Source organism: Nicotiana attenuata, unplaced genomic scaffold (genome assembly GCF_001879085.1).
Source record: "Nicotiana attenuata strain UT unplaced genomic scaffold, NIATTr2, whole genome shotgun sequence".
Taxonomy (NCBI): domain Eukaryota; kingdom Viridiplantae; phylum Streptophyta; class Magnoliopsida; order Solanales; family Solanaceae; genus Nicotiana; species Nicotiana attenuata.
In genome coordinates, this window is record NW_017670448.1 from 483,427 (window position 1) to 495,601 (window position 12,175).

Consider the following 12,175-nt stretch of genomic DNA (forward strand, 5'->3'; position numbering starts at 1 on the left):
AGGGGCATTCATGAGATATCTCAACACATGAAGAGCTGCTAGCATATGGGCACCATGTGGAGCTTGTAAGAATTGACTGAGATGTTGAACAGAAAAAGAAATGTCAGGCCTGGTGTGTTGAAGAAAATTTAGCTTGCCAACCAATCTCCTATAGATGCTAGGATCAGATATGGGATCTCCCATATCAGCAACCAATTTCACACTAGGATCCAAAGGGGTGCAAACAGGAATGAAATTCTCACAATGAAATTCTGCTAGGAGGTCAGAAGTGTACTTCTATTGGCACATAAGATAGCCTTGTGGATGAGGAGTAATCTCTAAACCCAGGAAGTAATGAACATTCCCAAGATCCTTTATCTTGAAAGTATCATCCAGCAAAGACTTCAGAGAATTCAATTCACCCACATCATCACCAGCTAATAAAATATCATCCACATAGACAGCAATCACCACCAAGGAGGAACCAGAGGACTTAGTGAAGAGAGAATAGTCATTTTTACTGGAAGTATAACCTCTGGAGAGCAAAGACTCAGACAATTTTGCAAACCATTGTCTGGATGTTTGCTTGAGTCCATAAAGTGATTTTTTGAGTTTGCAAACCAAGGGAGAGGAAGAGGAAGATGCAGAAACTACAAGACCAGGATGTATCTTCATGTAAACCTCCTCATGTAGATCACCATGCAAAAATGCATTATTAGCATCCAATTGGAAAACAGTCCAGCCTCTCTTAATAGCCAAAGTAAGTAAGCATCTAATAGTGGTAAGTTTGACAACAGGTGAGAAAGTCTCAATATAGTCTATACCTTCTTTCTGAGTGTCTCCCCTAATCACTAATCTGGCTTTATATCTTTCAATAGTTCCATCGGACTTCTGTTTTATCTTATACACCCATTTACAAGGTATTGGTTTCTTATGAGGAGGAAGAGGAACAATATCCCAAGTGTGGTTTGCATCAAGGGCCTAAAATTCTGTAGTCATGGCCTCTTGCCAAACAGGATTAGAGACAGCTTGTTGATAAAATTGAGGTTCATGCATATGCAAATCAACAGTAGACACCTTGGATGTTAAAGGAGCAGGAGAAGGGATGACAGAATTGCAAATATAATCTTTAAGGTAAGCTGGAGGAACAACAGTTCTGCTAGACTTTCCAATTTCAGGAACTAGAGGGCAAGAATAAGGAGACTGAGAAGAGGTGGGGAAAGGAGGAGAAGGAACAATAGAATTGGTGGGAGTGGGGGAAAGAGTAGAATCAACAGTAATAGGTGAACAAGTGGGCACATTGGAAGGAGGAGGAAGGACAACAAAATCAGGTGGAGGAGGAAAAGTAGGGGAAGAAGAAGAATGGTAAGGGAATATGTGCTCATGAAAAACCACACCCTAGAGAAAAAGACAGAGTGATTAGACAAATTTAATAATTTGTAACCCTTTTTACCACGGGGATACCCCAAGAATACAGCAGAAATGGACCTGGACTGAAATTTATCTCTACCAGGTCTAGGGCAGGCGCCATAACAAAAACAGCCAAAGGATTTCAAGTGGTCATAAGTAGGAACAGTACCATGTAATTTTTCAAATGGAGAGATATTGTGTAAAACAGTTGACCTATTGATAAGGTATGTGGCAGTAAGGACACATTCACCCCAAAATTTGAGGGGAAACTTTGACTGAAAAAGAAGGGCTCTAGACACTTCTAATAAGTGTTTGTGTTTTCTTTCAACTACCCATTTTGTTGTGGAGTATGTGGAATTGTAGTTTGGTGAAGAATCCCATTATCAGTGAAGAATTGTTGAGATGCAGTACTACTGCCTAATTCATATGCATTATCAGACCTGAAACATTGAATAGTAGACTTAAATTGCACTTTGACCAGTCGGAGGAAAGCTTTAAGGATTGAAAGGGCATTACTTTTACAAGACAAAAGATGAGTCCAAGTCACTCTAGTAAAATCATCAACTAGAGTCAGAAAATATCTAAAACCATTGTAAGTAGAGGTATTGTAGGGACCCCAAATATCAATGTGAACAAGTTAAAAAGGAACAGATGAATGAATACTACTATCATGAAATGGTAATCTCTGTTGTCTGGCCATAGGACAAACAGTGCACAAGAATGGTTGCTTAGATGAAAGTTTATCAGACAAGAAAGAAATAGATTTCATTCTAGCAAAAGGAATATGACCCAACCTTTGATGCCAAAACAAATCACTTTTATTAGCAACAGTAGGTGGACTACAAGTGGAACTATGAATTACAGAAGGTTCAGAAGAATTGAAAACAAGAGCAGAAATATCACTATGAACAGAATTAGAAATACAGCAAGGAATAGGAGTAGGGAGTTGTGGATCAGCTGAATGTAAGAAGTACAGTCCATTTGCAGCCTTACCAATTTCCAAAGGCCTCCTCAGAGAAAGGCCCTGTAAAATACAAATAGAAGTGCTGAAGACTGCAAGACATTGAAATTGAAGAAGCAGCATGTGCATAGAAATCAAGTTGAAAAGAAAAGAAGGAACTAAAAGAACATTATGTAATATCATATCTGTTCTAAGAACTAAAGATCCAGTAGATATAACTTTAACTTTATATCCATTTGGCAAAGTTATCAGAAAAGGAGAAACTAATGGCTGAATATTGTGTAGAAGATGTTTATGTGGTGTCATGTGATTGGTGGCACCAGAATCTATGATCCAAGGGTTTAAGCCTAAAGTTGAAACAGCACATGCATGAAAAGAACTAGAATGTACTTCAGGGTGATTGTGCACACCTGCAAAATTTGCAAAACTAATATTGTCAACAGTATTAGTCTCATGGTGGAAGACAGGAGAGGTGTGAACTTGCTGGAACAAATTCATAAGGTGCTGATACTGTTCTTTACTAAACCCATGACTAGGAACTTCAGAAGAGCCATGGCTGGAAGGAACAGAGTCTGGAAGAATACCCTCAGACTGAACACATGTAGCAGACCTCTTATTCTTGGTAAATTTGAAGTCAGGGGGAAACCCATGAAGCTTGTAGCACTTATCAACAGTGTGCCCAGACTTCTTACAATACTTACAAGAAAGATTTGAGGTGGAAGTAGAACCTCTTTTTGAGTCAAACTGTACCCTTTGATGAAAAACCCTATGATTATTCATATGCCCAGTTGAAACATTGAAAGAAGCAGAATCATTAGAGAAGTTGGGAAGAGGAGCAGAAGTTTCCTTTTGTTTCTCATCATGTTGAAGCATGGAATAGGCTTTGCTCAAAGAAGGGAGAGATGGCATCATCAGAATATTGCTTTTGCATGTAGAGTAGGACTCGTTTAACCCACTAAGGAATTGATAGATTTTCTGTTCTTCAATGAATTTAGGCAAAGCTCCACAAGAACAAACTGGTCCTACATATGCAGTACTAAGTTCATCCCAGAGACCCCTTAGTTTGGTGAAATAAGTGGCAATATCTAAAGACCCCTGAGATGTAGCACTGATTTCCCTTTGAATTTGAATGTACTTGGAGCCATTTGAGGTACCAAACCTTTCATTAATATCAGCCCACATATCCTTGGCATTATCAAAACACATCACACTATTGGCTATATCTCTAGACAATGAGTTAGTGATCCATGCAATGAACATGTCCTTACATCGTTCCCAGAACTGATAATATGGAGAATGAAATTGAGGCTTTGGGACTCTACCAGTTATAAGACCTAATTTGTTTTTAGCAGACAATGCAGTCAACATGTTTTTATGCCAAATAACAAAACCACTACCATCGAAAGGTGGGGATACCAGGTGAGTACCTGGACTATCCGAGGGATGAACATAAAATGGATGGGAAGGGGGAACAGTAAAGTCATCAAACCCATCAGTAGTAGAACTTGAGCTAATATCAGGACTACTCATGGTGAAGAACCCTAATTGGGAATATTTCACAAAATGTAAATGGCTAACAGAATTTGTCAACACTGGCCGTGAATCAAAGGTTAATGAAAGGGATTACCGTCCTTCTTTGCAACCTAAAGAAGTAAGGCCTTGAAATTAACCCAAAAACACAGCGATATACATCGAAGTAGACCTCAGACCACCAGAAAACGTAAATCTCGAACCACCAACGATTGTACCTCAATCGATAGACCGGAGGTACATCTCGAACCAACAGCATGTAGCGAGACTAAATCGCTCAACAAAATCGAACCCAAAAAAATTGTTGCGGAGATTGTGATGAAATTTCACAAAATTACCATCAATCTGTAGAGCGGAGCCAGAATCGATCGATTCTAGGCTCTGATACCATGTTAATGTAGAGAGATTAAGCCATAATCGACAAAAATTGAGACAGATATGGAGACCTAATCTGAGAGAAGAGAGAGAAAGAGAAGCGCAAAAATATCTGAAGAAAGAAAATGAATTCTCTTATTTTTTATTATTGGAAACTTCTAGTTACATGACTGATATATCAAAAATGAAAGTAGTTGGGTCACTTAATACAATTGGGCCAGTCACTATACAAATGGGCCGGGTATGTCTTCAAACCAAATGCTAAGGTGGTTGAGGCCCAATATTGTCAACAAGCTGCACCTTTTTGCTGAATGTGAATGGGTCACTAAAGTAAAGAAAAAACTGGCTACATTAACTGGTATCTCTCTCCCACATAAGTCTGCTAGAAGCACCCTGCAATGGATTAGAAACAGACGATAGAGGCAATTCAGAAAAGAAGTTGGTGCTGCTGTTTATGGAGCCATAATTTACTATACATGGCAAGCTAGGAATCGGAAGATATTCAGGAAATTAAATGTAAATAGTGAGTTTATAGTTTTACAGATTCAAAAAGAACTTAGGGAGAGAATTAGCAATTCTACAGGCTCTAGAAGAGCTAGGAACTGTCAAGTTTTGATTAATAGGCTCTGTAATTAGATTACATAGATGGGGAGTTGTCTTTATGAGGTCTTAGTATTCTGAGCACCCTTCCTAGAAGGTGGTTTGGAAACTAGATGCTCTTAGTTTGTAAAGCTTTTTGGTTGTTATGGTAATATTCACGGTTTATTATCCAAAAAAAAAATCGTGTACTATTTTTATTAAAAGGTAATTCCATAATTTTATGAAATTTTATTCTTCTTATTGAATCAAGGAGTTCATTATACAATTTTTATCATGACAAGCTTTAAAAGAAACTTGTCAATATTTAAAAATATTCAACCAAAAGTCATTAGAAAAATCTATTTATCATATGTAAAAACTGCTCATTGAATAATTTCTTATAATGACATTTGATTTAAAGAATTCATTTCAAAACCCTTTTTGAAAATTTTCACAACACCTAAAAAAAGAAAATTTCAGAAACAAATTTCATCTGATTTTGGAACAAATGTCTTTGGCCATCCCTCTAGAATATGTGTTATTATGGAACATGATTCAAGTTTGTATCGCCAATAAATATTTTTAATGCAGATTTATAAAAAAGGAAAAGAAATTACATTTACCCAAGTGGTAGGAATGATAAATATAGGGAAACTATTAAGTTTATATCATAGCTAGAGTATATACTATTATGGTGCCAAAAGTAAGTAGAAATTTTTTAATTTCACATAAGTGGAATTAAGTGAACCTTTAAAAAATTTATCCAATCAAACATCATACAAGTGTACGAGCCTCGTCAGCTTCAATAGCGGGACCCACTTACCACTATCTCTTCATCTTTTTTCCTTTAATTATAAAATAAAATAAAATCGTCCCCGTCGTATCCTATTATAGTAAGTATAAATAGAAACCTTAGCCCCTTGTCCAATTCCTCCAACTATTTTTTTTGTAAAATCTATCTGGCTATCTAAGTAGAGTACTTATTATTAAGATCTCTTGATTCTTCATCTTCAATTATGGATTGTGTTTACAAAGATCCTAATGCACAAGTTGAAGAAAGAGTCAAAGATCTTTTATCAAGAATGACACTTGAAGAAAAGATTGGTCAAATGACCCAGATCGAACGAGCTGTTGCTAATCATTCTACTATTAGAGATCGTTATATTGGTAAAATTCATTAACCCCTTTATCTCTTTTTTTGTTTTTTTGGCTTTCTATTATTGAATTAGTTATGAAATTTGCAGGGAGTGTATTGAGTGGAGGTGGGAGTAGACCATTTGAAAATGCAGAGTCAAGTGATTGGGCTGACATGATTGATGAGTTTCAAAAAGGTGCAGTTGAGACCAGTCTTGGCATTCCCATTTTCTATGGGACAGATGCTATTCATGGGAATAATAATGTTTGGGGTGCCACTATTTTTCCTCACAACATTGGACTTGGAGCCACCAGGTTAGTTACAGGATGCACTTGTATGTGTAGTGTAGGTAGTTGAGTGTCTTAAGACAAATGAAGTACATGTTATGAACAAAAACTCCACCCCTGGTACTTGAGTTTCTTGAGGTTGAACTCTATACTTATAGTTGAATAGACAATTAAAGTTTATTTATTTATCATGGTGTTCGGGTCAGCTTGAGCACCTTGATTATTCTATTGGCCTAGTGATATTGCTCTAGGTGCTGTGATTCGTACCATTATCTATTCTTTGTTTATATCAATTACTATATGATGGGCTAGCACGGACTTAAAATCTTGAATCTGCCTTTGCGCGTATATTTGTGAAGCGGTACTAGTAAAAGGAGTAGTGTATTGAAGTGGGTTTCGTGTTTTAGAAAGGCTGATAATAAAGGTGTATATTTCGCAGAGATGCTGATCTAGTCAGAAGGATAGGAGTTGTGACAGCTCTTGAAACCAGGGCATGTGGAGCTCAATATGCTTTTGCTCCTTGTGTTGCTGTAAGTCCAAAAAGAAAATTTTCCTTTGTTTTTCAACTTTAATATTGCTACTTTTGGGAAAGATGACTAAATTTGATGCTTGTTGGTATAAATTTGCCTTGACTAAGAACCCCTTTGAGTTACAAAATATTCCTCCCACTTGCTATTATTAACGAAGTAGATATCTTGAGAAAAATTTTGTGTTTTTCTTGACATAAATGCAAAGCAAGCATATTTTATTTCCTGTTCCAACATTTACACCTGCTAATGAGGATTTATTACTGGTTGATTTTCTAATTAACTTTTAAATGTTTCTTAACTTAATTGTCTATCTGGATATTATTCATTAGGAGAACTGATACTACAGTCTCCAGAACATAGTCTTGCTCATGAGTCATAGATGTCTTAACTATCAATATTCCTCTTGAAGTAAGACTTTTCAATACTGTTAGATATGCAAGTTAAGAAAATAAGTTGTTAGATTTTTGTTACCTAAAAGGAAATTCTAGTGTCTTCTTGCAGTTTCTTCTGTATTGGCATTTAACCGAATCCAAAAATATATGATCCAACTGAATTATGGCAGGTCGCCAAAGACCCTAGATGGGGAAGATTTTACGAGAGTTACAGTGAAGATACTGAAGTTGTCAGAAAAATGACCTCTCTTGTTACGGGATTGCAAGGTCAGCCACCAGAAGGACATCCAAATGGCTATCCTTATGTTGCAGGAAGGTAGAGATAATGATGAGCACTATAATTTCATTTATTCAAAACTTGTCATCTTGCATAGTTAAAGCCAGGATTATTCTCCTGTCAAAACATGCTTCAGTTGGAAGTGCTTTAGTTTTTGTAGAATGATTTACATCAAACTGTAATGTAGACAGCTAGTTGCAAGCAACGTTTTCATAAGTGTTAGAATCCTAACAAGTACAGAATGGACGATTGATCTGTCTTCATATAATGATGTTGTCCATATCTTACTTTGGTAACTAAGTATTTATGATATCCTAATATAACATTTACCTCATAGATTACTTTATTTAGAATTCTGCACCTCTTATCTTCCTCTATCTATCTCTCATTTATGCTACTTCTACAACCAAATACAGAAATGTTGACACTAGTTTCTTGATTTCAGAAATTATGTCATGGCATCTGCAAAGCATTTCGTAGGTGATGGGGCAACTGAGAATGGTACAAACGAAGGAAATACAATAGCATCGCATGATGAAATGTTCAATATCCACCTAGCACCATATATAGACTGTATCGCCCAAGGAGTTTGCACTGTTATGGCATCCTACTCCAGCTGGAATGGCGACAAAATGCACACTCATCGCTATCTTTTGACAGAGGTCTTGAAAGATAAGCTTGGATTCAAGGTAAAAAGATTTGAACTTCCTGAATTAAAAGAGCAGAAATATATGTTCTTCCGAACTTTCACATGCATCCCTGAAAAAAAGAACTATAAAATGACTTCTTTATTTGGACTAAGTTTGATAATTAACATGACAAATCACTTTGTTCCTATTCTTTTATTCTCTTTGCTTGTACACTTTCTTTTATTTTTTTCTTCTGGGGGGAGGGGGGCGTTTGATTTTTCCCTCTTTAGCTTCTGCTGTGTCTTTTTCTAAGAGCACCTCTGTTCTTGTTTAGTTATTTTGTTCTAATGGGGCGACAATTATACTCCTGTGAAATGCGGAGAAGCTTTGTTATATGATAAAAGCAATATTCTGGTGCAGGGTCTCGTGATTACAGACTGGGAAGCGCTTGACCGGCTTACTGACCCTCATGGATCAGATTATCGTCAATCAATCAAGTCAACCATAAATGCTGGAATTGATATGGTAGGATCAAAACATAGTGTTTGAAGCCAAAATTTGCAGCTGTTTAGCCTAATTCAAACTTTCTGTTTGCATCTTGTGAATATTACAGGTGATGGTGCCATTTAGATATGAATTATTCTTAGAGGAGCTGCTATCACTGGTCAAATCTGGGGAGATATCGATGGCCAGGATAGATGATGCAGTTGAAAGAATCTTGAGAGTCAAATTTGTTGCTGGATTGTTTGAACATCCATTTACAGATAGATCATTGATAAAATTGGTTGGTTGTGAGGTATTCTTACTTCTTTCTGTCACCTATTGCGATTATATTTACACTCTTCTGAATCTTAGAAGAAACTCCTGCTTAAAATTGATAAATAGCCTCTCCTGACTCCTCATTAAAAATAAGAAAGAAGAATTTCGTCACTACTGATGTTGAAACTGTTTACTGGAACCTTGTCTTATTATACTTTCTCTTCATGAAATGCTTAAGTTTTAATGAGATTACATGTTTCCAGTTCTTTGTTCTATGCAATTGTGATTCTGATCAATGCTGATTCTTCAGACCGAACTTTGCCTGGAATTACTGTTCTTGTTAGACTCTGTTATAGTTTTCTTTAAGCTGTCTTGCTTTTGAAAAATGGTGATTCTGGACTTCATCATCTTGTATCTGACTTAAGTCAATGTTATCGTGTCACATTGTTTAAGGCACATAGAGATGTAGCATGTGAAGCCGTTCGTAAATCCTTAGTTTTGTTGAAAAACGGGAAAGATCCAAAGAAACCATTTCTTCCTCTGGATAGGAATGCCAAAAAGATCCTTGTTGCTGGAACTCATGCTGATGATCTTGGTTACCAATGTGGAGGGTGGACTGCTACATGGACAGGAGAAAGTGGCAGAATCACAGTTGGTAAGTACTCCCTCCTTTTCAATTTAAGTGTCTTAGTTTGACTACGCACTAAATCCATCGGTAACATGATTAACAGACTACCATTTGCACATTACTATTGTAAGCTCAACTGGATATATGATCCATTTTGTATAGGCACAACCATATTGGAAGCATTGAGGAAAGTGGTAGGAAACGAAACAGAGATAGTATTTGAGCCAAATCCTACGCCAGAAACTTTTGCTAATCAAGACTTCTCGTTTGCCATCGTGGCCATTGGTGAGGGTCCATATTGTGAAACTGGTGGCGACGATCCAGAGTTAAAAATTCCATTTAATGGAACAGAAATTGCAACCTTTGTTGCTGACAGAGTTCCTACAGTGACTATTCTGATTTCTGGAAGACCTATGGTATTAGAACCATCTCTCTTGGAAAAAGTAGATGCATTTGTTGCAGCTTGGTTGCCTGGAACTGAAGGAACAGGAATCACAGATGTCCTTTTTGGAGATTATCCATTTCAAGGGAAACTACCTGTGACATGGTTTAAAACTGTTGATCAATTGCCAATGCATGCTCGAGGGAATTCCGATCCTCTATTTCCTTTCGGATTTGGTCTGACAGCCTAAACAAGAAAAAATGACAGGCACTTAAATGCTTAAATGAGATGGTCATGGATTCATCGTCATACCAGCCAGTTATTCTTTTGGTTGAAGTCCTTGAAGAGAACTTCAGCTGGATTCTTGCTTCTGAATGGAGAAGTTAATTACATAGAAATATCTATATATTACTGTTGTATCTCAAATAACAAAAAAGAGAAGGTAGTAGCTGTGTCTTCTTGTATGATGTTCAATCAAGATTATGAATTCATGATGATTGCTTCAATGCTGAAATTTGATTTTGCCTTTTCTCCTATTACCAATAGCCACACTATGTTTTATAACCTTACACAGTTACAGCCTTACAAGACTGTATATTCATTTTCATTTGAAAAAAGATTGTCCGGTAAGTTATTTGCTTTTTACTAGAAAATACATATGCTGCAGTATGTTTTCCATACCTATTAGATTCTTTTTCTCTGATGCTTTAGTTCGAGCGCAATGTGACGATGTGTTGGTTAGGCGCATGTCATGAGTTCAACCCCTGCCATTTACAAAGGGCAGTCCATTATTCACCGAGTTTGGAAGTGTCTTCGTAGATTCTTGGATTATTAAAAAAATGAATTTTTTTTTTTTTTTTCTGATAAGAAAGAAAAGCCCCCACATGAGATCATTCAGAGATCTCTGTGGTCCACAGAGCTAACCTTATTTCCACCATAGCAGTAATTGCAGCATCATTTGTAAAATGTAAACAAGTTCCTCTGCTTGATCCATTGGAATATCTTCCTAGAAGAAGAATTAGAATATTGTAATCCGAATGTATTTAAGAAGAAAAGAAAAACAACTTTTGTTTGCCGAAAGTATGAGGTGTTGGACTAGCATGTGTGGCTGTAGTTGGTGAAAGAAGAGATGAAAATTCGAATAAATTGACTTAGTGACTTCCCTTGTGCAACTTGCAGATTATTATGCTCTTTTCCTTTTTATAAAAGAATGTTACTTTTTGTCATTTCTTGTGTGGTACTTACTGTTTCAGTAAAACAAATAAGCATAATGCTCTTGCCACCCTAAATTGAGAATTCCTCCCCTACTTGATGTGTTTGATTTGAATATACTATAAGTCCAAGTAAGCTAGCTGCTACTGGCCTTCTGAAAGACATTTCTGTAGTTGGAGCAACTAAATTACACTCAACGCGATGTAGCCTCGAACACCCCCTCCACCCGCACATCAAAGACCGGACATATGGAGCGTGGACAATATAATATATGCAGCTAACATTGGGTATAAGTCTGATATCGTTACCATTTTAAGAAAACAGACCTTGAGCTTAGCTCAACCCAAAAACTAGCTCCTTTCATATGAAGTGAAATCTTTGTTTTTCCTTTCATTTTAAAGAAAAAAGAAGTTGGTATGATACGGTATTAAAATAAGAGAGCAATCATATATTCTTTGGAATAATGATTAGATCTTGTTCAGCACTCCACTCGTGCAATAGTCACTCCAAAACTGACTAATACAGTCAAGTGAATGAGTCTAAAAGGAGAAAGTCACTGCATTTGATTACCAAAATACCAAAAGAAAGAAGGACAAGTCCATTATTTAGTATGAGAAATCTGCCATGAATCTTCCTTTGTACCTTTAGATCGTATTAGTTTACTCATTAATTAATGTTCCTACAAGTGGGATCTTGATTTTTTCAAAAGGATCCCTTGAAAAAGATCTCAAAAAGATTATACATAATCTCCAAGAAAAAGGAAAAAGGGGGTGGGGATTTTGGATTATGGGAAGGTTTGAAGAATAGGATGCTTGAGTTAGTGGAGTGTATACTCAGCTACAACTAGAAAGCTTGCAAGTCAGACGCGGTCAAGTAAACTTGTTCTTGCAAACAGATCCAAGATTTAAACTTGATGTATTCAATCTTTTTCTCCGAGTCAACATGCATTTCTGAAACTATGAATTCAAAATTTAACATTTGTTTTTGCTAAGCTGTGTCAAAAAGCTACAGAGTAACTGTGTCTGCTTATTGTTTAACCCAAAAAATAGTTTTCAAGGTTAAAGCAATAATTTTATATGACGGGCCACAAGCAACCAATTCAATCTGAAA

General features: G+C 36.6%; 2 protein-coding genes across 2 annotated transcripts; one reads left to right on the top strand and one right to left on the bottom strand.

Moving 5' to 3' along the window:
• Positions 1 to 276: 276 nt before the first annotated feature.
• Positions 277 to 3,880, bottom strand: LOC109239544. The gene is made up of 6 exons (XM_019406124.1): positions 2,519 to 3,880; positions 2,184 to 2,413; positions 1,722 to 1,829; positions 1,455 to 1,602; positions 994 to 1,377; positions 277 to 879 (listed from the first exon to the last, which is right to left on the bottom strand). Exons 1-6 carry the CDS (start codon positions 3,878 to 3,880, stop codon positions 277 to 279), a joined length of 2,835 nt encoding a protein of 944 aa, XP_019261669.1.
• Positions 3,881 to 5,714: 1,834 nt separating this feature from the next.
• LOC109239553 (beta-glucosidase BoGH3B-like) lies at positions 5,715 to 10,462 on the top strand. Its single transcript, XM_019406132.1, has 9 exons — positions 5,715 to 6,001; positions 6,079 to 6,283; positions 6,696 to 6,786; positions 7,349 to 7,494; positions 7,901 to 8,144; positions 8,505 to 8,609; positions 8,698 to 8,880; positions 9,297 to 9,498; positions 9,634 to 10,462. The coding sequence occupies exons 1-9, from the start codon at positions 5,851 to 5,853 to the stop codon at positions 10,101 to 10,103; spliced, it is 1,797 nt and encodes a 598-aa protein (XP_019261677.1). The 5' UTR covers positions 5,715 to 5,850; the 3' UTR covers positions 10,104 to 10,462.
• Positions 10,463 to 12,175: the final 1,713 nt, after the last annotated feature.

Excerpts from the sequence above, each read along its gene's own strand:
- LOC109239544 (XM_019406124.1), bottom strand. The coding sequence starts at position 3,880 with ATGAGTAGTCCTGATATTAGCTCAAGTTCTACTACTGATGGGTTTGAT. Across the intron at positions 1,830-2,183 it reads GATTTGTTTTGGCATCAAAG|GTCTGATAATGCATATGAAT; the intron begins GTTGGGTCATAT and ends TCAATGTTTCAG. Across the intron at positions 1,603-1,721 it reads CATACTCCACAACAAAATGG|GTCAACTGTTTTACACAATA; the intron begins GTAGTTGAAAGA and ends CCTTATCAATAG.
- LOC109239553 (XM_019406132.1), top strand. The coding sequence starts at position 5,851 with ATGGATTGTGTTTACAAAGATCCTAATGCACAAGTTGAAGAAAGAGTC. Across the intron at positions 6,002-6,078 it reads TATTAGAGATCGTTATATTG|GGAGTGTATTGAGTGGAGGT; the intron begins GTAAAATTCATT and ends TGAAATTTGCAG. Across the intron at positions 8,881-9,296 it reads TAAAATTGGTTGGTTGTGAG|GCACATAGAGATGTAGCATG; the intron begins GTATTCTTACTT and ends ACATTGTTTAAG.